At 37.4% G+C, this 26,836-nt stretch overlaps 1 protein-coding gene across 1 annotated transcript; it reads left to right on the forward strand.

Annotated features, from left to right (window-relative positions):
• The first annotated feature begins 399 nt into the window (after positions 1-399).
• Positions 400-25,958, forward strand: LOC141801248 (uncharacterized). The gene is made up of 27 exons (XM_074684225.1): positions 400-521; positions 589-637; positions 3,210-3,294; positions 3,480-3,545; positions 3,623-3,795; positions 3,865-3,993; positions 6,003-6,056; positions 6,141-6,194; positions 6,736-6,789; positions 6,885-6,938; positions 7,613-7,666; positions 8,173-8,226; positions 9,562-9,615; positions 9,789-9,842; positions 10,912-10,956; positions 15,197-15,250; positions 15,352-15,405; positions 19,631-19,684; positions 21,651-21,722; positions 22,158-22,193; positions 24,301-24,345; positions 24,470-24,502; positions 24,723-24,869; positions 25,003-25,179; positions 25,259-25,349; positions 25,481-25,558; positions 25,658-25,958. The coding sequence occupies exons 1-27, from the start codon at positions 400-402 to the stop codon at positions 25,861-25,863; spliced, it is 2,148 nt and encodes a 715-aa protein (XP_074540326.1). The 3' UTR covers positions 25,864-25,958.
• Positions 25,959-26,836: the final 878 nt, after the last annotated feature.

The following is a 26,836-nucleotide window of genomic DNA, read 5'->3' on the forward strand; positions in this document are numbered from 1 at the left end:
GTTTCTTGTTTCTCGTGTGCAATAACTTGACATCTTTTTTTTAAATCTGTAAACACAGAATGTTTTAAATCACTTTGTCGCCAACGTCAGATAGTAAACCTTTGTCTTTGCAGAAAGTGAGCTGAGCTGCAGGATTCGAGTTTTAGCTTTTAAAGAAGCATCTGATTGTAAGTTGTCTGCAGGATATGATGCATCGGGTGAAATGTTTGAGCTGAGATTTGATGTGAGTGAAGGATTTAGACTGTACAGACGTTAACTTGTATAAATTAAAGTCTGTCCAGTTTAGTCTGGAAGTTCCGTTTTTCTCAGACTCATCCATCTCGTTTTCGCTCAGTCTGGTGTTTCTCTGCTCATTCTGGACTCTGCCTCAGGTATTTCTCACCCTGCTGAGACGCAGAGATGCAGGACGACAGGATCCCCTCGGTGCCTGGGAACCTGAGGGATCCTGTGAGACAGAGACAGACAGAGACAGACAGAGAGACAGAGGACAGGACAGGGGGAGCCGTCAGGGGGATCATGCTGTGAGGAGAGCCGCTCAGGGAAAGCTAAATCAGGTCTTTTTATTTTCCCCTCGTCTGTTTCTTGAAGGAGCTTTGTGTGGGATTTGTTCAGCGCCATGGGAGCTCCCAGTGACAAGGTAAGAGGTCTGAGGGTCTGGGTCTGATGGTGTCCTGATGGGACCAGAACTAAACTTGTGCTCAATGAAGGTGACTTAAGATCATTGGAGCTTTTGACAGAAAACTTTAACGTGAGCTGCTTGTAGCTAACATCCATGTTACACCTCATAGATCAGTGATAATCTGAGTTTATTTGACTGAAACGAGACAAAAACAAAGAAGCTTCTGTTTCGATGTGAAAGGAAATTGAGCTAAGTTGAGATTTTACTCTTTTCAGCTCGAAGGGTTAGAGTTAAAAGTGAAAAAGGAAACAAGAGCATGTTTAAAATTAAAATAATCTGTATTGTTTGTATCCTTTTCTTACTCAGTATTTTATCTATATCGCCATCATTGTTGTAGAGTCTTATTGAGATTAAAAATTCAAGGGAGACTGGAGTCAGCAGCAGAAAACTTCACAGAGTTTCAGACGGACACAAAGAGGAAAAATGTTAAAATTTACAGACCTAAAATTTTCCCTGTAACACAGAGTAAGAGTTGTTTTTGTATCCAGGTGAGCTAAAAACAAGAATATTAATCAGAATCAGGATCTTTCGTTTTGGATTTGCTGACACCGGCTCCTTGAGTTTCAGTTTATGATGCAGTAAATCCAAAAACTTTTTCCAGTTTCTGAAAGTCTGAAAAGAAACCCTCTTGTTTCTCTCTTTTTTGTCTCATTTAAATTAAATTAAAAAAATAAAAAACAACCCCCAAAAAAAAATCAGATTTCATTTTGCTACTCTGCAGTTTTTAAGAACCAGGTGTAAAATAACAGAAAATAAAGGAGAAAAAAAGAAAACTCAGTTCGGAGCACTGGAGAAACATGACCATCTAATGTTTTATTTATAACAGAGCAAATTTACTGAATAAAAAATGTTAGAAAGGAAGAAAATGGAGTCACTGAAGTCACACCTCACTGCCCCAGAGGACCCGCTGGTCGACAGCTTTCAGATTTTTTTAAAAGAAACTGACCTGAGGAGGATTTTACTCGAAGTCAGAGGAAATGTGACAAAATACCAACACCAACCATGAAAGTAAGATCTGATGATCAGTGTCAGATTTCTGTAGTGTTACCTGCTGAGAAAACACCAGGAAACTCTGCTTCTGACCGAGGAACATGTTCTCCACTAGGGGGGGCTGTGGGGGAAACATGTCAGGATGGTTTTATAACAGGATCAGGATCTGGATCAGGATTTGATCAGGATTGATTTTCAGATTCAGACTGTTTAGACCTGAAGAAAGGAAGAGAGGAAGGAAAGAAAAAGTAAAGACAAGGAAGAAAAGGAATGAAAGAAGGAGGAAATAAGAGGAAGGAAGGGAAAGAGAAGAAGTAAGGGAAAAAGGAGGAAGGAAGAGAATGAAAGAAATGAAGAGGGAAAAAATTGAAAGAATAAAGAAGTGGTTGAAGGCAGAAGGAAAAAAGAAAGGAAGGCAGGAAGAGTGAAATGTAAGGAAGGGAAGAAGGAGAGGACAAGGAATGAAAAAGGCAGGAAAGGAAAAGAAAGATGGAAGAAGGGAAGAAAGAAAGAAAAGAATGAAAAAGAAAAGTAGGAAGGAAAAGGAAAAAAGTAAGGAAGAAAGGAGGAAGGAAAAGAATAATCATTATGAAGTGGGAAGAAAGAAGGATAAAATATAGAAGTGATTAAAGGCAAAAGGAAAAAAGAAAGAAAGGCAGAAAGAGTGAAATGTAAGGAAGTAAAATGAAGGAAGGGAGGGACAAGGAATAAAAAAATGAAGGAAAGAAAAGAAAGAAAGAAGAAGAGAAGAAAGAAAGAAAAGAAGGAAAGGAAGGAGAGAAGAGAAGAGAGGAAGGAAAGGAAAGGAAAAGAAAAAGAAAGGGATGGAAGGAGAAGAAAGAAAAAAAGGAGAAGGAAGGAAAAGAAAGGAAGGAGGAAAGAAAAGGAGAAAGGAGGAGAAAGAAGGAAGGAAAAGGAAAAAAGAAAAGGAAGAAGAAGGAAGAAAAACAGCAGGGAAGAAGAGATGGAAAGAATGCAAAAAAGAAGAGAAGGAAGGAGAAGGAAAAAAGAAAGTAAGGCAAGAAAAGGAGAAAGAGGGAAGGAGAGGAAAAGAGGGAAGAAAAAGGGAGGGAGGAGAAAGAAGGAAGGGAGAAAGAAAGAAAGAAACAAGAAAAGGGGCAGGAAGGAGGGAAAAGCAGAGAAGAATGAAGGGTAGAAGAAAAGGAAAAGGAACCAGGAAGCAAGAAAAGAAGAAGGAAACAAGGAAGAAGAAAGAATTAGCCTCATGTATTTCTCATCCTTCATTTTGAACTCTCTGCTCTCCGTCCAAACTTTGATTTTACACTTTTTTGTCCTCTGATGTGTTTTTCTCATCCTGATTAATCCGTTCATTCACAGACATCAACTGAAGATTTTCTAAAGTTTCTCCTGAATTTACAGAGTTAGATTTAGACCAGCAGACTGTGAAGAGTTTTTATTATCTATAACTCCACAAGTAAACAGGAGCCGTGGCTGCGTGGCGTGGAGTCGGCCTCAGGTGAGTTTTCTCCGGCTCAGATTTAAGGTGGACTGATGAAGATCTGTTTGTTTCCTCCTGCAGACGTCTCTCCTCTCAGGGCTGCTGGTGTTCACGCTGTGCGTCGCCTCCTCTCTCTGTCAGGACGAGTATTCAGGATACCACTCAGGTCAGAGTCATGACACACCGTCATCATCATCATCATCATCATCATCATCATCATCAAAATCAAAGTTACTTTTTCAGTCTGTATTTAACAGAAAGTCTCCTGAAGTTTGTCTTCTTCCTCTAAATCTGTTCTGAGTCAGATCATCTGACAGGATCCAACCTGAGCTGCTGTGTTTGTCTGTCCAGGTGAGGAGCACACCTATGAGGGCTCCCTGGTGGACCAGTACGATAACTTAGCCTCCCCTCAGCCAGGTGAGCACACACACCTGCTCTGACTGTGACCTCACCTGACCTCAGACCTCACCTGACGTCTCCATCCTCTGCTGCAGAGTATCCACCTGAGCCCACCCACAGCTACGAGCAGAGACCAGAGGAGGACTACGACCCCTACGGCCCCTATGGCCCCGCCCCCACGCAGGTCACCATGATCACCGAGGACGCCTTCCCCTACGCCACCACCACCGAGTCCCACTACGCCAAGGAGGACACAGAGACCATGGAGGTGAGGCGCTGAGGTCTGGGTCTGCAACACGAGGAGAGACGGACTCTGACTGATGTTTCTGTGTTTCAGGTCCCGTATGAGGGACCAGAGACGGACTCCTCAGAGGAGTCAGGGCTGGATGAAGTCCTGGAGGAGGGACCCACAGAGTGCGACTGTGAGCCCGGGGAGCCAGGGTTCGCTGGATTTGCTGGTCCAAAGGTACCAGTCATTTTTCCCCATCAGTCTCACAGAAATGTTAGACCTGCAGAAGAAACACATAAAACCATTACAGCAAACGGCCTGAAGAGGGAGCTGTTAACCACTCCTCAAGCTCTGACATTTAACCACTACTTCACTTCTCTACCTAGAAAGACAGAAAAGTTCAGAAAGAGAAAACGCAGGAGTCAGGGGATGAACTTAGATATTTGAGAGAAAATCTGATGAAATAATCATTTAGTTTAAAGACTCTTAGGTTATTTTCCAAGATTTTCAAAGCAATATTAGCGATTATTTGTGGCCCCTTTAGTTTATCCAAGACGATCTTTTTCTATCTTATTTATCCAGATTCAGTGTTTCTTTTATTTAAGACATCACACAGCTTCTGTGGAAAGAGAACAAACAAATACTTGTTGAAACTGGTTAAAATCATAGACTACTTATAAAGTGGACAGAGTGGCTCTGCTTTTTACCATTGTATGGTTTTGAAGCCATAATTCCCCGTCACAGGTACCGCCAGCAAGCATCCAGAGTCTGTGGAACCGAGTGACAAAAATATATATAATTTCCGTCCTAAAGCCTCGTTTTTAAGCTCTGATAACTGATGCCTACAGATGAGAGAAACATTTCTACAAAGTGTTTTTATTTTGTAAAGTTTGACCACAGCTCATCTGGAATGACTGATGATAAAAAGACCCAATGGGTCAACAGCAGCTGCTCCAAATTTTTCAACCTTAACATTTTAAAGGTCCCATCTCCTGCTCCTTTCCTGCAGTTTAATCTGGATCACTGATGTCTTCATGAAATGGTAGTAACATGTTTTGGTCCAAAAAGCCAATAAATCAAGCACAGCAGCATTGTTTCCAGGCTCTCATAGCCCCTCTGTTCAGAACGCTCTGATTTAGTGGGCGTGGCCTTCATATGTAAATGAGCCACCGCTGATACCGCCCCGCTCTTCCACGTCACTGAGAGCGGCACCACGAGCTCCGAGTGCACAATGTTTAGAAAACAGAGAAGCTCCTTTACCGTAACATTACAGGCTAAAACAACAGGCTGACTGCAGCTAAAGTTAGCATCCTGAAGCTAACACAGAGACAGGGGGGACACTGAGGAAAAGCTCTTCCATCTGCTCCACAGCACACAGCATTTAAAATACTCACATTTCCAGGGTCCCAGGTTTGTTGGAGGATGGTTGGTAATGCACCTGGATTCAGGACCAGTCTATTGGCTAGCCCTCTGTTGGACTGTCCAAAGTTGGAAAAGCAGTCGGCCGTGAAGTGACTAGCACACACATGCACAGTTTTACTGAGTGTAGCTGGAACATTTCCTGATAAATGAACTCTAGACACTTAGTCTGTCTTCTTCAGAGATGGGAAGCTTGAGCATAGAGCTATGTGGCTGTTTACAGCCAAAAACAGAGCAGTGATGGCTCTTCAACTTTGGCATTCTCCTCCTGGGGAGAGGAGTGGGTGGGGAGGGGGTTCTACTTAAAGTTGTTTTGAAACCAGAACTTTTTCACTTCTACTTAAGTAAAAAGCTCAAGCTGATACTTTAACCCCTACGAAAGTCTTTTTAAACCCTACTATCCATACTTCTACTTGAGTTACAGATGTGAATACTTCTGACTCCTCTGCTTTCGGTTGTTGTTACATATTGGACTCGAACAGGGCAAATCAGGGCTGTTTAAATGAAGTGAACTGAAGAACCAGAGAAGGAGGACTCTAAACTGGGGTTTTGGGGTTTTTGCTTTGTCCAAAAGAACAAAAGAAATGAGGTTAAGTTTGTCTTAAATCTGGTTTTCATGACTGTTCGAGATGCTTCCCTCTGTTTTTGAAGCATCTAGAGATGAAGGAATCCTCCTCTATGAATAAAGTTTGACTGTTTGAATCTAACCTAAAAATCTCTGACGTAACGTGGTGATATCTTCAGATTTATTTACTCTCATATCAAAGAAACACTGACGTCATCTGCGAGTGTTCGTCTTATTTTCTGACTCTCGTGTTTGTTCGCAGGGATCCAGAGGTCTGCAGGGTAAGACAGGTGATCCAGGAGTTCAAGGCCGAGAGGTGAGACTTTAAAGTTTCATTACAACATTTTTTATTCATGAAGAATCAACCTGAATAAATTCACTGGACTGGACTCGTTTCCAGGGTTACAAAGGGACCAAAGGGGTCAGAGGACGAGGAGGAGACACGGGACCTGTGGTGAGTCGATCACATCAACACTCACATTTAACATCACCTCATGATCCAACACGCTGACAGACTCACATGCTCCTGCAGACAAACAAACAAATAAAGCAACTGAAAGTGAAAGTAAACTTGAGCTGTAAACAAGTGAAAGTGAAGCTGCAGAAATGACTGATGGAGAAAGACTGAGCCAAAAAAAGAAAAGAAAGTAAAAGTAAAAAGAGGAATGCTTGAAGAATTCCCAAATCTGTTTTATATTTTCATACAGAGCTGAAAAAGAAAACGATATTTCAGAGACAGACTGAGGTAATCTCTGAGCTGAGCTGTGACCTCTACACAGAGTTTGACTCAATGGTTGGAAAAATTAAACATGTATTAAACTTGTATAGGAGCTGAAAATGCTAAAAATGAAAATTAAAAATGAAACAGCTTCATCCTAACAGCAGCAGCTGGTATTTCTGTTTGTAACTTTAATATGAAAAACTTTCCTACAGTTTAATCTGATCTGATTTGTTCTTGTTGTTTTATTCTTGCCTTTTGACCCCCCCTCTCTCAGGGTGACCCCGGGCTCGAAGGAGACGATGGAGCGTCTGGTTTCTCTGGAGCGATGGTGAGTTCAGAGCCGGTCTCTGTGCTCAGCGTTTGTCAACAAGAGGAGAAGTTTCATCTCTTCAATGATCTGCTTCTCCTTTTTCTCGCCTACAGGGAGAACCTGGACTTCCAGGAGACCCAGGAGAGTTCGGAGTACTCGGCCTGAAGGTGAACACAAGCTCTCTGAATAGCATGATGCTACTCTGCCCTCTGGTATTCCCTCAGCACAGCTAGCTCGTCCATCTTATTGGAGATAGATCTTACGTTCCCAATAACGATGGATGGAAGGACAGGTCCATGTCGTCAGAGAACCAGCACGTTGTCCTCACCTCCTTCTCCTCACCTTGTGGGGAAACATCCGGCCTTGCACCAGTTAGCACTGACATGCTACAGGCTGCTAACAGCTGAGTTCACATGTAAACAATGCAGCCATGGTTACATGTAGGATCTCCAGACAAACACAGGAGAAAAAATAATAAAAATATCACAGAAGACACAAAAAGCAACTTAGTTAGTGGCTTATAGTGACTTCTGGGACAGCCAATAGAGACTTTCCTTACTGAGGGGTTGAAACTAGCGATGTTTCACTCAGCTTTAACGATGTTTTAATGGGAAACAGTCTCATTCATTCCGTTTTTTTATGGCTATACATGACAGAATTAATTAAAAGTAATCTATTAATAGTGGATTATTAGGGTGTATGGTAAAAATAAAGGTGTTCATACATAGAGGAGTTATCAGAACCAGGTTTGTTAGTCGGTAGAGCTGTGTTGGTGTTCTAGTTTAAAATAATAAACATGATTTGACAGCATCATTAACCCTCACCTCTCCTCCTGTGACAGGGTGACATCGGGATGGAGGGACCCAGAGGAGGAGTGGGACTTTCTGGTGAAATGGTGAGGAAACAACCTTACGCTTTGACTGAGAGCTTAAAAAGATCAACATCTACTTTTTAATCAAGTTGGTTTTTGAGGCTGTTGGTAAAAATGTCTGGGGATGAACAGGCGAAGGTGTTAGCAGCGAGTGAAACCACCTGCAGACCACAGGTGGCCTGTGAAGCATTGTTTCAGTATTCGTTTGTTCCCACGTTTGGAAACCACCCAGCTCTTCTTTCACCAAACTGCGGCTGTAACCAAACCACAGTGAGCGCCATGTTTGCTCAGAGAGACGTAGCAGCAGTGACTTTCGGGGCTTAACAGCCGACAGTTAAAAGAGATCAGAGGTTTTACAGCCCAGACTGATGTTTATAACATTTATATGAGAAATTAAATTAACTCAGCATCGAAACTGACCTGTTTGACTTCACTATCTGTCTTATTCTTCTGATTTTAGACTATGAAATTAATTTGACACTGACAGACTTTAAAGTTTCACCCATTTTGATTTCATGTTTTGTTTTCAGGGCTCTGGTGGTGACGCTGGGCCCTCAGGGCCAAAGGGTGGTAAAGGTATCAAGGTGATGAAACACAGAAACACGCACAACAGCACACATGTTACGCTCTTTGTACTGATATTACTACACATGTAAGTTTTTTTTGTCTCTCTGAAGCTAAATCAGTTCAGTTTGGTACAGTTTAGAAATGTTTATTTCCTTTTAACGAGGCAAATTATTGGACAGTTTTAAAGCTGAATAGGAAGAGTTTGATTCTGCTACTTCCATGTTTGATAAGCAAGGGTCTTCAACCTGTGGCTCTGGAGTCTCATGCGGCCCTTCGACTCCCTTGCAGTGGCTTCTTGTAGCTTAAAGAAAAAAAAAATTAAAATAGAAAAAAATTATATTTCTGACAGAGGGTATTGATGGGCAAACTAATCAATTTATGTAATAAATTTAATGTATAATTTCACAAGTTGTATTTTTTGGAAAAATAATTGCATTTCATACATTTTTGAATTTTTGCAAATTCATAAAATTTTAGCAATTCTTTAAATGTTTGCAAATTCTTTAATCTTTAATCCTTGCAACTATTAAAATTTTCAAAAACGTAATTTTTGAAATTGTTGAAATTTAATTTTAATTTTATTTTTTTAATTTGCACACTTTTTTGCTAATTTTTTGGGACTTTAAATATTTTGCAACTTTTGCAACATTTTAAAATTTCAAAATTGTTTGAAATTTAATTCTGATTTTATTTATTAATGTTATTGTAAAGTGTCTTGAGAAAACGTTCGTTATGATTTGGCACTATACAAACAAAGATTGATTGATTTTTTTAATTTTGTAAAATTTTTTGCAAATTTTTTAGTTTTTAAATATTTTGCAATTTTTGCAACATTTTAACATTTCAAAATCGTTTGAAATTTGATTTTAATTTAATTTTTTTAATTTGCACATTTTTTTATTTTTTTTTAAGCAAATTTATTAAATTTTGAATGTTTTGTAATTTTGCAACTCTTTGGAACTTCAAAATTGTTTCAAATCTTTTTCAAATTTTCCAAAATATTTCCACTTTTTTTTTTTCAATTAATTCTCAATTTTTTTAAAGTATTTATTAGTTTTTTTTAAATTCAAAAAAATTTATCAAAAATATGAATAGAAATAATACATCAAATTTACAATTAATTAAAAAAACCTTCATGTTTAGATAATAATATGCTAGATTTTTATCATGCATAGAGTTTTAAACACTGTATTGTCTTTATTGTGAAGAAAAAGTAGATTTTGTGGCTCCTAAATGACTTTCCAGGTGAGCTGAGGCTGAATGGCTCCTATGAAAGTGTATCTGATGGAAAAGTGTTTTTCTGAATCGTCTTGAGTCCTTCTCTCGTCATAGACGTGTGTTTTTCTGCTCAGGGGTCGGGCGGGGACGAAGGGGAGGAGGGTCCTCAGGGACGAGACGGACAGAAGGTGAAGAAACACACAGATCATGAAACACTTTCAACGTTTTTTATAGATACTCAGATGTCGTGGTTTGTCTGTTCCGTGTTGGAACCTTGTTGCACTTCCTCGGCTCACCACTAGTGGCTGACAGAGCCAGAAGTGAAGTTAGGGTTCATTAACCATCCAGTCTTTTCCTGCAGGGTCAGATTGGAGCTCCAGGGTTCCCCGGTGATGTCGGCGACAGAGGATCCACCGTAAGGACAATCCTACATAAATTAATTTATTCTTTTTTTTTCTGTTCACTTTCCTCCAACGAACGTTTTAACTTTTAAAGATATAAAAGAAGTATATATGTTGGATAAAAACTGCATGTTGCATGATCCTTTTAGCTCAAACTTTTCAACTAATTTGAGGATGAAAAATTCTTCCTTCAATCTTTTTAACCTGCTCTTAAAATCATTTAAAGCTTAATAAGACTCAGATTATTCTACAGCAGAGTCCAGGTTGCATGACTCCAAAAACTTTTTTACTCCTTTCTTAGATGAGATTTCACAGAGACTGACGCTTTTGCATTTATTAAAGTAGAATTTTAAATGATTTAGGGAGTTAATACTGAACAGTAACTTCAGACAGCATACAAAGAAATATGTCATCAAAGAAAATTAAGTATTAAAACATAAAGTATTCAAGAAATCAGATCAAGAAAGAAAGTAAAGTTTCTGTTTGAGATCTTTAAAAATAGTTTAAAGAAAACACATCCCATCCATTAGGGGGCAGAGTTAGCAAAGTTAAAGAGGAATGCTTTTGTTAAAGTCTAGATAAAGACAGTTTCAAAGATAAGAGAGAAGTTTTAGTTTCTGCAGCTTCAGCTCCTTTAAAGTCAGCGAATCATTGATCAGGTTTTTATGAGAAGATTTGACTTTCAGCCATAAATCAAAGGTTTATTATGAGTTAAAGGTTTCAGTTTGGTTCAGTGTCCTGATTTAACTCTGAGGTGAATTTTCTCAGTGTAGAGTCGATTAAATGTCTTAATTTCAGCTGGTTGTTGAATTAGCAAACGTCACCTTTACTACGTTTCTGTGACGACATGTGGAGAAGTGGTCATTGGGCGGCTGCGTGTCACATATGTCATGTGTGTTTCATTTCACCTATAGAGCAAATGACTCAGAGCGAGGGTCAAAATGAGGATGTGAGCCTCAGCATGTTCAGCATGTGATATCTGTACTCTGTGTGTGCAACAGTGAAATATTTCAGTCTTTTCCTCCTGATCTTTGACTTTATTCATTTTATAAATTTGAAATATCTCCTGTTTGTCCTCCTCAGGGTTACCAAGGTCAACCCGGATTACCTGGACCAGGTGGGCCTAAGGTACAGACATGTTCATGTTAAGACTGCAGCATAATGTTGATTTTATCTCTTAGAGGCTGTTTCCCCTCCTTCACATTCCTGAGGGTGTGTGTGGCCATGTGAATGTGTGTGTGGGCGTATGATAGCATCTTGTGAACTTCTGGTTTCTGGCGACAGCCCAATTGCACACAAAAAATCCCCTCTTCAAATATCAGTGAGGCTGAAACATAAACAGGACCACCAGGAGGATTTCAACCTGTTTAGTCACTGTACAGTAAAACTTGGAGTATAGGAGACACTTTTGGAAACACTTTTTTCAAAAAAATCAGTTGTGCCCGAAACAGAGCTGTGCCCAATAAAAAAATAAAAAAATAAAAATAAAATCAATAATGATGAAAAATAAAAAAAATATTAATTATTAAATAATCATAAAATCAAAATAATAATAATAATCAAAATTATAATAATAAAATTATTAATGATAAAAATGTATTAATGATAAATATAATAATAAAATTAATTAAAATAATAATTACAATAATAATTACAATATTAATATAAGAAAATAAATAATAACTAAAATAATAATGATATTAATGATAATAAAAAATAATAATAATGATATTAATGATAATATAAATGATCAGATGAATTTCAGCCTGTTTAGTCACTGTACCGTAAAACTTGGAGTAAAGGAGGCACTTTTGGAAACATTTATGTCAAAAAAAAATCCGTTGTACCTGAAACACAGCTGTGCCCAATAAACCAGAAAATAGTAATAATAAAATTAATAATGAAAAAAATAATAATAATAATAATGAAAATGATAACAAAATTGATAATTAAAAAATAATAAAAATAATAATATTATTATTATTAATTATAATAAAAATAATGAAAATGACAACAAAATTGATAATTGAAAATAATAATATAATTAATGATTATAATAAAAATAATGAAAATGAAAATAATTCAAAAAAAATTATTATAATAAAAATAATAATAAAAATTTATAATAATAAAAAATATAATCATAAGAATAACTTAATTGATAATAATAAAAAATAGTAATAATAATAACCTTGTTGGGTGCTGGTTTGAGTAAAAAAAGAAACACGAGAGCATCGGGACTCTACCACAGAGAGATAGAAGAAACATGAGTTCTCCAGATTCCTCAGGTCCAGCATCTGTGGGAAGAACCAGGTCTGCATAAAAGAGGGGGTGACACAGCATCAGGCAGGACGTTACGACTTAAATTACAACAGAAACACCAAACCCAACTTATTACACAAGATGCCACAAGAACGATCACAAGCAAACAAGAAGAAACTAAAAAAAAGGAAGAAGTTATTTTTAGTGCAAAAAGCACGTGAAGGAAAAAATGAGGCAAACACAAGAATAACCAGCGTGATGTCTGACTCCATCAGCCGCCGACACAAACTCCATCACAGCTGAAAGCAAGTGCTGAGGATCAAAACAATGAACACGTGTCGACTCTGTGTGACACACACACATCAGACTGACACAGACACACACACACACACACACACAGACACAGACACAGACAGGCGGTGGCAGACGGAGCAGGGTGAAGATCTGACTCAGGGGTGGATGTGTGTGAACTCACTGAGTGTGTTTGTCTGGGTATCAAGAAAATAATTATAACCAAAGAAGAAGAAATAACTGCACGTTACTTAAAGAAATAACTGTTTTAGTTTGATGTCGAATTTAACAAATAAAGAATTTTTAAGGCGGATACTACTTAAGTTAAAGAACACAGTGAACGTGGTCTTAATGAAGGAAAAACCCTGAAAACAAAGTTAGCAATGAGACAGTGAGTCTGAATAATGTCATAAAACATGGGAATAATGAGATAAACTGAAGACAGAGTAGGACGTCAGGAGAAAGTAAGTGATATAAAATAATCATGAAAATATGAGTTTAAAGGTTAAAATCTTAAAATATTAAAACGAGATTGTTCAATGAGTCAAAAGAACAAGACAAAAGTCATGACTTTTCATCTCCACGTATGACATTAACTGTGATTATTTTGACTTTTCTCGTGTCATTCTGATTTTTCATTTTTAAGTTTGGACATATATGTCACTATTTTAAGTCTTTATGTCAAAATTGTGACTTTTGAGTCGTCCAAGTTTTACTTTCCTGATGTTATTTTCTCTTCTCATTTCAATATTTTATTATTGTTTAGATAACAATAATTTATTGATTTAGTTTTGTTAATTTTGTCTCATTCTTTAAATTGTAATTAACTTATTATGACGTTTCTTCTCAATATTTTGAAAATTTCTCGTATTCTTGGCTTTTTTCCTTCATTGTTTTGGTTTTTAATGTCACCATTTAAAGTTTTTTTTCTCACTATTTTGACTGTTCAGTTTTTTTATTTATTTATTTTTTTATCATTATTTAACGTTTCTCATCATTTTACTTTTTTCACATCAGATTGACTTTTCATCTAATTTTCTTTTAGTTTTTTTGCCATTATTTTGACTTTTCTCATTCTTTTTTCATTATTTTTAATTTTCTGATTGTTTTTTTACTTTTTTTCTCAATATTTTGACTTTTCTCTTTTTTTTCACTTTTTATCATTATTTTGACTTTTTTCATTCTGTTTTGACAATTCTTTTCTAATTCTTTCATTAATTTGACTTTTCTTATTTTTATTCAGATTTTATCTCATTATTGTGACTTTTCTGAGTCTTTTTTCATTATTTTTAATTTTCTGATTTTTTTTATTTTTATCTCATTATTTTGACTTTTCTCATTCTTTTTTCCCTTCTTATCAAATTATTTTTAATTCTTTTTTTTTTGGCAACATTTTGACTGTCATTTTTTTTTCTTAGTATTTTGACATTCCCTGTCATCACTTTGACTTTTTTCATTGTTTATCTTTTTTCCTTTTCTCTTTTTATCTCATGTTGTCAAACTCTAAAGTTCCTGTCTTAACCTCAGCCTGACTCTGTCCTTCTCCTTTAATTTTTCCTGTCATGTTTTCATAACTCCTGCTAGTTTCTCAGCTCTTCTTGCCGAACATTGGCTCCATTTTTCTCATCCATTGTTGCATGTCTCTGCTCCCTGAGCTGCATGCTCTCTCTGGTTAACAAGATCAGAGAGTATGATAACATATTTTAATCTCAGGCCACATTTTTGACCGAACAAAGGTTGTTTTTCTTCTTGTAATTCCTCTAATCTCTCAATCCAAACACGGTTGTAAAGTTTGTTCGACTCTTTCCTGGAGTCTCCAAACAGGACTCCAGTCGAACCTGATTAAGATCATTCGCTGTAAGTCTGAATTAGTCTGAGTCAGGTGTTGAGAAGTGTTGAGTTTCCCAGGAGGAAGAGAGGAATATTTCTTTTCCTCATTTCTGAACCTGTGTCGTAATCTATGAAAAGTTTTTCTCAGAGTTTTGAAGAGTTTCTTCATCTTAGACTTTCACTTTGAGTCAGAGCAGTTTTCAGATTACCTCAGCAGGAAAGAGCCGTGAAAGGAGCCTCTATAGCTCGACGCGGTCTGTGATTTCATCAGGGTCAAGTAGAAACTGGAAGCTGTCGTCAGTACGTGTGTGAACATGCCCTCAGGAAAGTTTCTGTAAACCTTGATGAAGTCACCGAGCTGGATCAGCTCAGGGATTCCAGTTTAAAGATCCTCTGGGAAGTTTTGACATCACTACATGAGACCAACAAAAACCAAAAGCTTCCCATGGACTCCTGAGGGTCTGTGTTAAAATTAACCACCAACTACTGAAGGGAAGAGAAAGTGCAGAGTGTTAAACTCTTTATAAAAACAAAACCACTGTGTGTGAGAGGGTTTTTTCAGGAAGAAAAAGTGAAAGTTTGAGCAGAAATGAAGCTGTCAGAGCCCTGAAAAAGAAAATGTTTTAGCAGATTCAGTTTCATACTGAAAACCTGCCCAAACAAAGTGGAGATAGACATTTTAATGAGGTTAATGACTGACAGCGGTGCCATGAGGAAGTTATCTGACAAAGTGATGGTTAGAGTTTCCTGCAAAGAGCTGGAGTGGATGATAAACTGTCTGAGATAAGAGGTGTGTCTGTCCCCGGTGGGCGCCAAACTCAAAATGAAAATGAAAGCTCAGGAGCTCCAAAGTTTACCAGACCTTTCTGCTGCAGCTTGTTTTGTAAATAAAGGGAAACGACTGACAAAGAGTGGTTTGAAACAGAAAATCAAAGATCTGAAATCACTCTCATTTCTCTTTTCTTCTTCTTCTTTTCTCTCTCAGGGGACTCAGGGTCAGGACGGCCTGCCCGGCAGTGACGGTGACCCCGGCGAAGATGTGAGTTCATGTGTTTACAAAGAATCCTGATCATTTAAAAAAAAAAAAACGTCCCTTGTTCTAAAAAAATAACCAAAAAATAAAAATGACTCTCTCTACAGGGTCCGATCGGAGTCCCGGGTGTGATGGGCGACCCAGGACAGTTTGGTCCTAAGGTAACACACCGGACTCTGCAGTTAAATATAATTTTTTAGTTGCATCAACACCAAAATGATCATAGAAAGCAACAAATCTGATTTTAAAAAAAATTATCTGAATTATGAGAAGCAAGATTTTTCAATTCATGTGTTTTTTGGTAAATAAATAGACACATCCTTAAGTTTAAACAACTAAATCATGTTTATTTTCCAAATGTAAAGACCATTAAAAACAACATTACTGCGTTCTGAGTATGCAACGTTTGCAAGGCTCAATCAATAATTTTAAGTTTTTAAAGACTTTTTATAAACTTTTAAAACACAGAACTTTTATTCCTGATGAGGAAAACTCTGGAAATGGTAAATAAAATATCCTTGGCACTGAATAAATAGACCAACAGTTCAACGCAAAGTGACATTTTTGTCATTTGAAATGATTACCGTATTATCTGGAGTAAAGGTTGCTCCAAAGTGTGAGTTGTATCAGTCCAAAAAACGTGTCAAAGACTATAAATCACATGTAATGTAACAGATTTGGAATGTTTACAGAATTTCCAGAGAGAAATATTTACATATAACTTTGATAAGTATGTATTTGTTTATTAGGAGATTTAAATATTTTTCTACAGCTCCTCATTCCTGTGACCATAGTTAAGTTTCACTTTCTTTTCTCTTTGTGTGCTCCTCTCACCCTGTCCTCTGCTCTACTGTGAGTGTTGCTGCTGAGACCAGCGCAGTGTGAGCTACATCTGATAGACATCCTCGCTCTTAAAAAGTTACAGGAGTTTTGTGACTCAAATCTCAAAAAACTGTTTACAGTGGAGAGCGAAGAAGACGCGCGAGCTTTTATTTGAAATTTCTCTAAATCAGGTTATCAGGCGCTGAACGCAGCGTGAAACACTGGGAGCTGTCCGTGCTGGAGATACAGAGCCTCCATCAGTGCCATGAAGATATTTCCGCATCAATATTTCTCTTGTATGTGTGAATTTAGAGATCTTTCCCCCCAAAAAACAGCTAATTTATTTGATATATGAGTCAAACCTGACTGTGAGTTGCAGAACCAGCCAAACCGTTAAAAAAGTGCGACTCGTAGTCTAGAAAATACGGTAAACAAAAATTGGCACCACAAGAACTCTGAGCTGACTTCATCTCACTGTCTTGTTTTAGCGGCTTCTAACTGTAGCGTCGGTGCTCGCCACCACAGGTCGAACGTTTAGGTGATACTAAAGGCTAGATTTAAAGAGGACGATAAACTGGGATGTTTGTTATTTTTTTAATGTTCTTGTTTTTATTGTTTGTTTTTTTGAGGGTTATTTTGTCCCTCAACCTTTTCCTGTGTGTGTATCTTTTATCAATCAATCAATCTTTATTGATTTAGCGCCAAATCATAACAAATGTTTTCTCAGGGCACTTTAGAAAAACATTAACAGCCCAGACCAGGGATAGGCCGATTATCAGCGCCGATATTTAGCAATTTGAGGCATATCAGCATTGTTTTTTTTCTTTTTTGGCTGATAAGAAATTAAATATTAATCCGTGTTATTTATGCTATAGCATTGTCCCACCCACAGTACCGTCTGATTTGTCTCTTTTTTTTTTTTGAAAACTTGACTTAATGTAGAAAACTTTAGGGAGCTGTTTATGTTTTTAAGTTTTCATTTAGCTTTATCAGCCAGCTGCTGAACCTGGGCACTGCTTAAAGGCTTTGAACAGAGTTAAGTGTTGGAGTTTGTATTATCCCTAATTTTGACGCCAAGTTTTTCACCTTTTCTGCAAATGAATATTGGCCCCAAACATAGGTTATCAGCCTTCTTAACTGTTGATAATGGATACCGGTATCGGCCCTGAAAAAACATAACAGTCTATCTCTAGTCCAGAACTGTTAATGTTTATCAAACTTTATTAGCAGAAACCCTTCAGCAAGATAAGATAAGGAGTGTTAAGTACAGTTCCTTTGACTGGAAGAAACCTCCAACACACCGTCTTTCAAGATATTGAAATGTTTGTTTTGTTGTTGTTGTGTGGACAGCAAACAATCAGAGTCCTTTCCAAACTGACCTGCTCACCAAAGAGAAATGGAGCCACAGTAAAACTATTTTTGCTGTAATCTGAGGATCTAAAAGGAAAAGTCACAATTTCTTATATTTTGGGCAAATCCTTAAAGAAACTAAAAAACTTCCCCCTGATTCTCCTCCCTACGTATCTGCACAAACCAGGCAGCGTAAATCAAAGACAGTATGAAGACTGTTTGTAACTTCTCTGCTTTACACAGTGCAGCTCTCTGGTTGTTTATCTACTCTGAGTCTTGTGGTCATGAGTCAACCAGACAGTAATGTGTGTGAATTATCCAGAAACAAAGGGGAATAACCACAGATTCCTGATTAACACGTCCGGTTATCATGGGCCGTTTTCTTTGGAACAGAATCCAGAAAAGAAATTTAAGAAATGTGATTCATCTCAGGGGAACTTTTCTGTCATCGAGCTCGGCTCAACAACAATACACAATCACTGAGTGTTATTGTAGTTCAGACACAGCTGACTCCTGTGAGTCACCTCAGGTTATGATGTTAGCCGCTGTCACACTGCACCTCTTTGTCTCTGCAGACGCCCAGGGTCAGAGTCCTGGTGGGTTTGTGGGCTCTGCTGTGAAGCTGTGGATTGAGAGGAAGCACCACAAAATCTACTTTATCATCACAATAAAGACAATTGAGTGTTCAAAACTCTACCCTATGTAGGGTAAATATCTTTGTAAAATTATGTCAACAAACAGTGTTCTAAATTGTAACATAGAACATGTAACATCTTAGTGTTGTTTTGATAATATCAAAAAAATTGTTAAATTTTCAAAAAAAAAAAAAAAAAGGGATTTCCAAAATTTGCAAAAAATTCATTAAAAATGAGCAAAATTATTAAATAAGTTGAAATTTAAAAAGGTTTCAAAAATTAAAAAAAAAAAGAAATTTAATTAAAAAAAAATTCATTAGGTATAAATGACAAAACTTTGCAAAATTAAGAAAAAAAAGAAATTTTAAAAATTTGCAAAAATTAAAAAAATAGTTCAGAAAAATTTTAAACATTTCAAAAAAATTGTTAAAATGCAAAAAAAGTTGAAATTTAAAAATTGGCCAAATTAAAAGAATATATATAGGTTAAAACATTTGCTCAAATTTTGTAAAAGAAAACTGAAAATTAAAAAAAAAATTGAAAATCTAAATGAGTTGATTTTTTTTCTAAATTAGTGAAAATTACATGAAAAATTTTGAATTACAAAAATTTAAGACAAGAAATTTCAAAAGTTTACTTAAATTTAAGAAAAAAATAATTTCATTTTGCAAAATTTAAAAAATGTTTTATTAGGTAAAAATTACAAAGAGAAAAAGACATTTAAATTTTTTTAAAAAATGTTAATTAAGAAAAATTTCAAACACTTGAAAATTTTGAACATTTTAAAAAATTGTTAATTGCAAAAAAAAAAAAAAATTCTTAAAAAGTTGAAATTTAAAAATTTGCCAAAATTTCCAAAAATAAATATTGGTCTTAAAAATTTCAGCTGAGTTGAATGTAAAAAAAAAAAGATAGCAAAAATTCTGTGAAAAATTGAAATTACAAAAATTTAAGACAAGAAATTTTGAAAGTTCAGAGTCTGCAACTGACAGCTGTGACAGATCAGAGGAAGTTTGTGAGACAATGTAAACACAAAAACTACCTAGGAAGAGAGGACTCTCTACTTTTATGTCTCTCGTCCTGTTTTTGATGTTTTTAGTTTTTTTTTTAAGCAATATCAATATCGGTAAATATCGGTAAATATCAGTAAATATCGGTTATCGGCCATAACAACAGTATTAATATCAGATATCGGTATCTGCCAAAGTTTTCATCTCAGTGCATCCCTGGATCACAATCATCCCACAGCTTTTCCTGCAGACTGCCCATCCCCTCCTAACCAAAACAGAAACATTTGGATCATTGCAACATCAAACTGAAACTCCAACCAGCTGCTGCAGCAAAGAAAGCAGCTGAAAGTGAAACTAAGATATGCAGCACCCACATTTCCAGTATGTGGTCAGTCCAACAGCTGGTGGAGGTCAGCCTTTATTCCCCAGGTCTTCATTATACAAACTGAGCCACCCTTTGAAACTCGGAGTGTCACTGATCCTGCCAACCCAGGCGCCATTCGACTGCGTAGTCTTTCTCTGCAAACAGCTGAACTTGTCTCTGGTGTGTGTGTGTTGTCCCCCTGCAGGGCGTTAAGGGCGACCGTGGTGTGAGAGGACGCAGAGGCCGAGTGGGCGCTGTGGTAAGTAAACACTGTGAAGAGAGTAACTCATTTATGTTTCATTTGAAGGAGGAAAAAGACCTGAACTCCAGACTGAGTCAGTCTGCAAGAGAGGGAAAACTAAACTAATCAGTTCCCCCTAAAGATAAAAACACCAGCGTCAGTTATTTTATTATGGTGATGGACTTCCTGTTTGGATTTAAAATTATACAGGGCGTCAGAAACTTTCTGTCTGATTAAAGAAAGGAGAACATAAATATGAAAGATGTGTCAGCTTTAAAGGAAAAAGGAAGGACGCTTTGAGGAAACAAAAATGAAGTTTTTCTGGTTTTATTTAAGTAACATCCTACAGAAAGAAAAGAACAGCAACTCATCACAGATTAACAGTTTCTGTAACTCAACTTCTTTAAGTATCGTGGTAAAAAGTTTGATTTAAAATATACAAAGGGAGTTTTTCTTCTTCTTTTTAATGAAACTCGCACATTTATCTCTGAACAAGTCAGACTCTAAAAATACACCAGACCTCATGCAGCTGTTGTAAATTCCCCCACACCTTATTTTTCAAAGGTTAGCTTGTTTTCTGCTAATCTGTCGTTGTGGTCAGATAAGGTCATTGGTCAGATAAGGTCAGTGGTCAGATAAGGTCATTGGTCAGATAAGGTCAGTGGTCGGGTTGTAAACAAGACGGAGAAAGTCCCTAAAAGAAAAAAAACGATAACAGACAGAGTCACTGTGTTTGACCAAATGTCAGCGGGCAGTTTCAGTGTTAATGCAGTGAGTGAATTTGTAAAAGGTGAAATCCAAATTATTTATAAAACACATGTAAAAACAGCAGAAGCTAACCAAAGTGCTGCACAATGCTGCTGAGAACACACTGTTTATGACACGTTTAAACCAAGCAGTAAAAATGATTCTAGAATAGAATAGAAGAGAATATACTTTGCTGAGTCACATGACCAGCTGCACGGAACTCCTACTCATTGTGACATCATCACCAACTGCTGCCCTCTCAGGAGGGAAACTAACTGAAGTTTTAGAAATGTCCCCTCACAGATGCCACAATTTGGACCAAATCTCTAAAAATCAGCTATATTTGTAGTAAATTTTGTCAGGAATCCATCCATGTCAATTTTAAAGCTGTACAATTTTTACTTTTTTGTGTAGAGGCCTAACTGCAGCAGCATGTGTGGAGCTGGATTCTCCTCTCCCATTCATTCTAATAGGGGGAGCTGAAAGAGCTTCTTTGGGGTTCACCAATGTTGAGGGCTCGTCATTCAAAAACCATTTGAGAGACAACAAATTCACACAGAGCTTTTGTAAAGCAGGGTCCACTCTGTCATCCGAGTGAATTTTGAGCCAATACCATTAATGGCCTAGAAGGAGACCATTTTTGTAAAGGGACGAAATTGTGAGATAATTTAATTTTGAAAGGGAAATTGCCAGCTTCCTGTTTGAGATAGGTCAGGGGTGTCTCCATAAAACTTGTGCGTCTCAATGAGACAAACATTTTGACGTTGGTTTGATCTCTCTACGGCATTCCTACTGCCATTGAAAGCTGTTTTAGTGTGGCTAGGTGGTGCTAGAAAGCATGTTTTGGTATGTTGAGGGTCAGTTTTTGTATCATATCAATTATTTTTAGTTTTTAAGAACATTTAGGGGATCAAAATATAGCCTGAAGAACGGACGGAATAATAAGAAAGAAACAGACTAAATACAATAGTGGTATACACCCGAAAGGACACCTTCTTGCATCTTGTTGGCAGTGTCACACCCTGCAGCGATGCAGTTTGTATCCAGGTTTTGTCTGCATGTAGAGGTTTGATGGTGAAGAGTGAGAAAAGTTCAACGAGCATGAGACGTGAGGTTTAATCTGGATGTTAGAGGAGTTTGTGATGGGGTTAAAAAATAAGTTTAACCCTTATTATGATCATATCTGTTTGCTAACTGACTGTTTGAGCTCCTTCATGTTTGTTTGTTTGTCCAACAGGGCGCTGGAGGAGAACAAGGAGACGCCGGAGTGCCAGGAAAACCAGGACCAAAGGGTCTGCAGGGCTCCACTGTGGGTATACACTTACCGACATACAGGATTATAATCAGTTTTCATTTCTAATTTAATCTGAGGTTTGGTGACACAAATTCATGCATCAGACCTGAAAATAAATGAGGATATGAAACTTTACCACATTAAGGAAACAGTGACCGAACAGACGTGGAAAATTATCCGTCACTCCCCTGAGACGGCGGTGTCAGCAGAAACTCTTCAAACCCACTGAAGTTGTGTGTTTTTGAATCATGGTTGTGTTTTATTTGGACACAAAAAACTAGGACATAAAATCCACAGTCATGTGGTCAGGGCAGCTTATTATCAATAAAGTTTAAGACATCTTAACACATACTGAGACTAATGTTTGTACTTTAGGAAAGCTTCAGACTCTTTTTAAAGTTCACAGGAATAATCTGGAGGTTGAAGAATAAATGTTTGTTTTTCTTTCAGGGCGCCAAAGGTGAGACGGGACCTGATGGTGAGGAGGTGAGTTTAATGAAGCTGAAGCAAAAAGGTTAAATTAAAACCACAACATTATCAACTTTCATAGATGCTGCTGCAGCCTAAACATTAATATCATGAGATTTCACCTTTTTTACATGTTTAATTAATGACTGTTCACATCATCATTAAAAACTTTGGTTATCAATTCTGTCATACGTCCCCCTCAGGGACATTTTTTTTTTGTTTTTGGTCTTAATTTAGGTTGTGTTACTCCACATGAATGAAATTTTATAAGAAGTTTTTTTTTCCTTGAAAAATCTTAAAATTCAATTTTTTCAAGTTTTTTTTTCTAAAATCAGCAAATTTACGACCCTTTAAGGACATTAAAAGGGGAAAATGTGCTCTACCAAAAACTGCTATTAAAACACAATAGATTAATAATTAGGATCTGAGGCCTGAGCTGATTTTTTTTGTTTTTGTTTTTTTGGCGTTTTTTTCAATCAACTTCAGTCCTAACCAAATATATCAAATATTTAACTACTTTTTATCATTATCATTATTTTAACCCTTTAAATGCCCACTGGATTACATGATGTCACTGTTTTTATTTTGAAAAAAAAAAAAGAAACACAAAAATTGTGTTATTTTCCAGAGAATAAATGTTGGAGGGCTGGGGATACAGATTTTCAAGATTAGCCTTAAATATATTTAGGGTTTGTAATAGAATTGATTTTTAGGTATTGCAATATTTTGTCAGTGTCAATTTACCACCCTTTGAAATAAACAGAGGTGGTAAAAAAACAAACAAAAAACAAAACAACCCCCCCCCCCCCCCCCCCCCCCCCCTGCATTTTCTAATTTCATTTTGCAGAAAAATAGTTCACTTTTTCATTTTTACTGTTTACCATGAGATGAGACAATTTTCCCATTGTAAGTCCATGCATAGAATACTTTCATTTTAATGATGAAAACATCTTTAAAAATATTGAAGCTGTATCATTTAACATTTTCCCTGAAAATTAATGAATATTTGGTGTTTTTGATTGAAACTGAAGTTGGTTGAAAAATCTAAGGAAAAAAAGAGGCTAAAATATTTTCCTGTTTTGTTTTTAAAGCATTTTTTGTAGAGGACATTTTTGTCAAAATTAAAAATCCAACACTACAAGAAAAAAAAACTACAATGCATCATAATCATTTTTTATTACTCATGTGATGTATGTTTAAATGTGATAAAAAAAAATCTCCCGCCCTTCAACATTTATTACATAAAAAATAATCAATATTCTGTGATTTTTATGTTTTTAAAAACATTGACATCATGTAATCAAACTGGAATTTAAAGGGTTAAAAAAAATAAAAATGATCAAATATTTAGTTTTTTTGATCAGGACTGAAGTTAACTGAAAAGTAGAAAAAGTATTAATCTGTTATATTTTTTAGCAGTTTTTGGTTGAGGACATTTTTGTTCTTATGATCTCACAGGGTCGTAAATTAAAGGGACCTACAAGATTTTAAAAAACAGATATTATGTCAACATGATGGATGCCAAAACTAAACGTGGGCAAAGATTCGAGGCTAAAAGCTGTTGCACACCAAAGGCGGCGCTAATAAATGGAGTGAAATTGTGAAAAATTTGGAGGTGTCATATTCGATCTCATTGCAAGCTAAACTTTTGAAAAATTGCCTCAAGCCGAAAAAATAAAAGATGAAATTTGTGAAAGCTTGCATTGAAAAACAGTAGGGCTGAAAAAAATGAATAACGTGCTGAAAATAACAGTGAGATTAGAATGAGATCTGCTGAAATCATGACATCACTGGTTGGTGACTCTCCTGGATGCTTCTAGAATGTTTGGTCCTGGAGTTCTTAAAGAGACAGTACCTGGAATCTTTCAGACAGAGGCTGAAATCAGCGTAAATCACTGAGTCATTGTTGTTTACCTCCTGAAGTGGGACACAGCCTGACACGTGTCACCGCGGTCATTTGACTTGTTTTTGTTTCTGCTCGGGGAGTTTCCCTGACTGGTGTGTTTGAAAGTTCCTCACTCTTCCTCTTTGGGCTCATTGTTTACGATCATTAAACCACAAACACACCTGGAACAGAAACACCTGCTGTTTCTGATCCTCTTCATCACTTTTTCTTCTGCTGCAGGGATCAGGAGGGAAGAAAGGTGTGAAAGGTGCCAAAGGACAAAAGGTGACACCCCCCTGTCCTCTGAATACACTGATGATGAAACTGATCTTTACGTTTCACTTCCCTTTACATCACCTGCTCGGATCAATCACTGCTTTGTTTGTTTCCTCTTTCCTTCACCTGTCAGGGCGGGAGAGGAGACCGCGGAGACAAAGGACAGGTGGTTACCTTTTTGATCTGAACCGTGACGTCAAACATGCCCAATCACACCAGACGGAGCCGTCACACTTTCCAGAGCAGACTCTTTGTGTCTGAATCTACAGAAGAATAAAATCATCACAGACAGGAAGTTGACGGAGTTATTCCTGAAACGTCAGAAAACTTTGAGCGTCAGATGGAGCTGAAGCTAAAAAAAAACATTTCCTCTGTGATTTCTGCAGCGTGGACCCAAAGGTGCAGTCGGTCGTAATGGCGTCCCGGGACCTGTTGGACCACCTGGCATCCCGGGGAGCCGAGGAGAGCGCGGAGCAGCTGGTGACCCGGGTGTTCGAGGAGGAGCGGGACCTAAAGGAGTCCTGGGTCCAGCTGTGAGTGGCGATTTTCCTTCCAAGTATTTATGATAAACTGTTTTTTTTTTTTACCTGAAGTGATGAATGAAGAATCAGAGAATCCACTTCCTGTAAAAAACAAACGAAGCACTGAGCGCGCTCTGTTCCTCAGGGTCCTGGTCTGACGGACGAGCAGGTCCTGCAGCTCTGCAAAGGTGTGGTCACAGCCCAGATCTCCCAGTACGCCGCCTCCATCAGGGCCAAGTGCTCCCAGGGCTGCCCCATCAACAACCGCACACTCATCGGGCCCCCAGGAGCCCCGGGACCAATGGGATCCACAGGAAAGCCTGTAAGTCCTCCTCTCAGAGACCGACTTCTGTTTGTGGTTTCATGGTTCGTGTGACGACGTCTCTGTCTCCTCCCGTCAGGGCAAAGCCGGGAAAGCCGGAGCTAAAGGAGCCAGAGGAGCTCAGGGTGACAGAGGACTGGAGGGACAGAAGGGAGCGCAGGGTAACCGAGGTGAGGCTGGGTTTAGACCCGGTTTCAGGGGCGTCAGGAGAAAAAAAAACAGATTCTGACTTAAAGAAAAAACATCAAGCTTTCAGGATTTCGGGTTGTCGTTTTCTGAGAAGCTTGTGTTCTTCTAACAGGCTCAAAGGGACCTAAAGGCCTCGCAGGAGCTCCAGGTAAAGGTCTGCCAGGACCTGATGGACCACAAGGCCTCAGAGGTTTGTGACGGTTTCCTTCAGCATTTTAACGTCTCTGAGGATCAGGGGCTCGTCAACCCTGAGAGCGCTCCAGTATTTATTTATCGTTTCCCTCCACAGGTTTGCCGGGTCACCCAGCAGAGCCCAAAAACGGCATGGAGGGTCCCCGAGGCCCCCGTGGTTTCCCCGGTGCAGTGGGTCAGACAGGGATGCTCGGGATCGCAGGCGTGCCTGGATTCTGCGAGGCGCGGGACTGCAGCATTCATGCTCCGGTGATGAGGAAAGAGCAGGGGCTGGTGAAAGGACCGGTCAGTTCAAAAATCTGAACACGAGCATCAAAGACTTTCAGGGTCCCAGCGAGGCTGCAAAACGACAAAAGTTCTGAGATTAGTTTCTTTAAAGTCTGGGATTTGTTCAAGTCTTTAACAAAACGTCAGTGGACCCAGCACGGTGCTGTGGGGAACTCCACTGAGGGGCAGTCTGGGTAAAAACAAAGACTTTTTTGATCCAGCACAACAAACTTTGAGTGATCTGATTCAAACTTTACAGGTTAATGATTCAGAACAATCCAAACAGTTTTGTAATTTGCCAAAAAATGAGAGTTAACGTCTGATCATTGTGATTTTCTGCTGGTTGAATAAACAAAATTTTAAAGTGCTCTGTAAATATTTTGTAAAGTAACTCTGTTGCGTGTACTGTGCTCTGAATGTTTCAGATAAACTCACACTTTTATATCTTCAGCTTGTCGCTCACTTTTTGAAAAACACTTTGATTTGGATCAAAAAAATAAAAATAAAAACACAAAAAGCTGGTCTCAAACGTCTAAAGGAGTACAAATTAAAGTGAATCAGAGGAAATTAATAAATATGAGATTATTTGTGTTATCTGAGGATTACTGCATTTAAATATTACCCTGTAAACATTTATTGAGACAAAACATTTTTACAATGTGACGTCAAACTGTTTCCTACGGAAGCACAAAAGATTCATAATAAAATAAATAAAAACAAGATTTTAAAACAAATACTATTTTTTTTAAAAAGACAGAAAAATATGTTATAAGGCCGTTAAATTGTAAATAATGGAGCTATTAATATGAAGTATTTTCTATTACTCTTTACTATCAAATTATTCTAATTAAATATTTCAAAATTATTGTTTTAACAATTTCATACTTTTTTAGATAATTGACTTTTTTATTCATTTTCAAAGCTTTTATAAAATTTTAAAAAATGTGTTTTTTTCAAAGTCAGTTTTTATTTCATAATGTTCTTTTTTTACAACAGTCTTTTTATCTCA

The sequence above is a fragment of the Halichoeres trimaculatus genome, unplaced genomic scaffold (assembly GCF_033239565.1).
Source record: "Halichoeres trimaculatus isolate MK-OKI-2021-1 unplaced genomic scaffold, fHalTri1.1 fHalTri1_scaffold_12, whole genome shotgun sequence".
NCBI classification, from domain to species: Eukaryota; Metazoa; Chordata; class Actinopteri; order Labriformes; family Labridae; genus Halichoeres; species Halichoeres trimaculatus.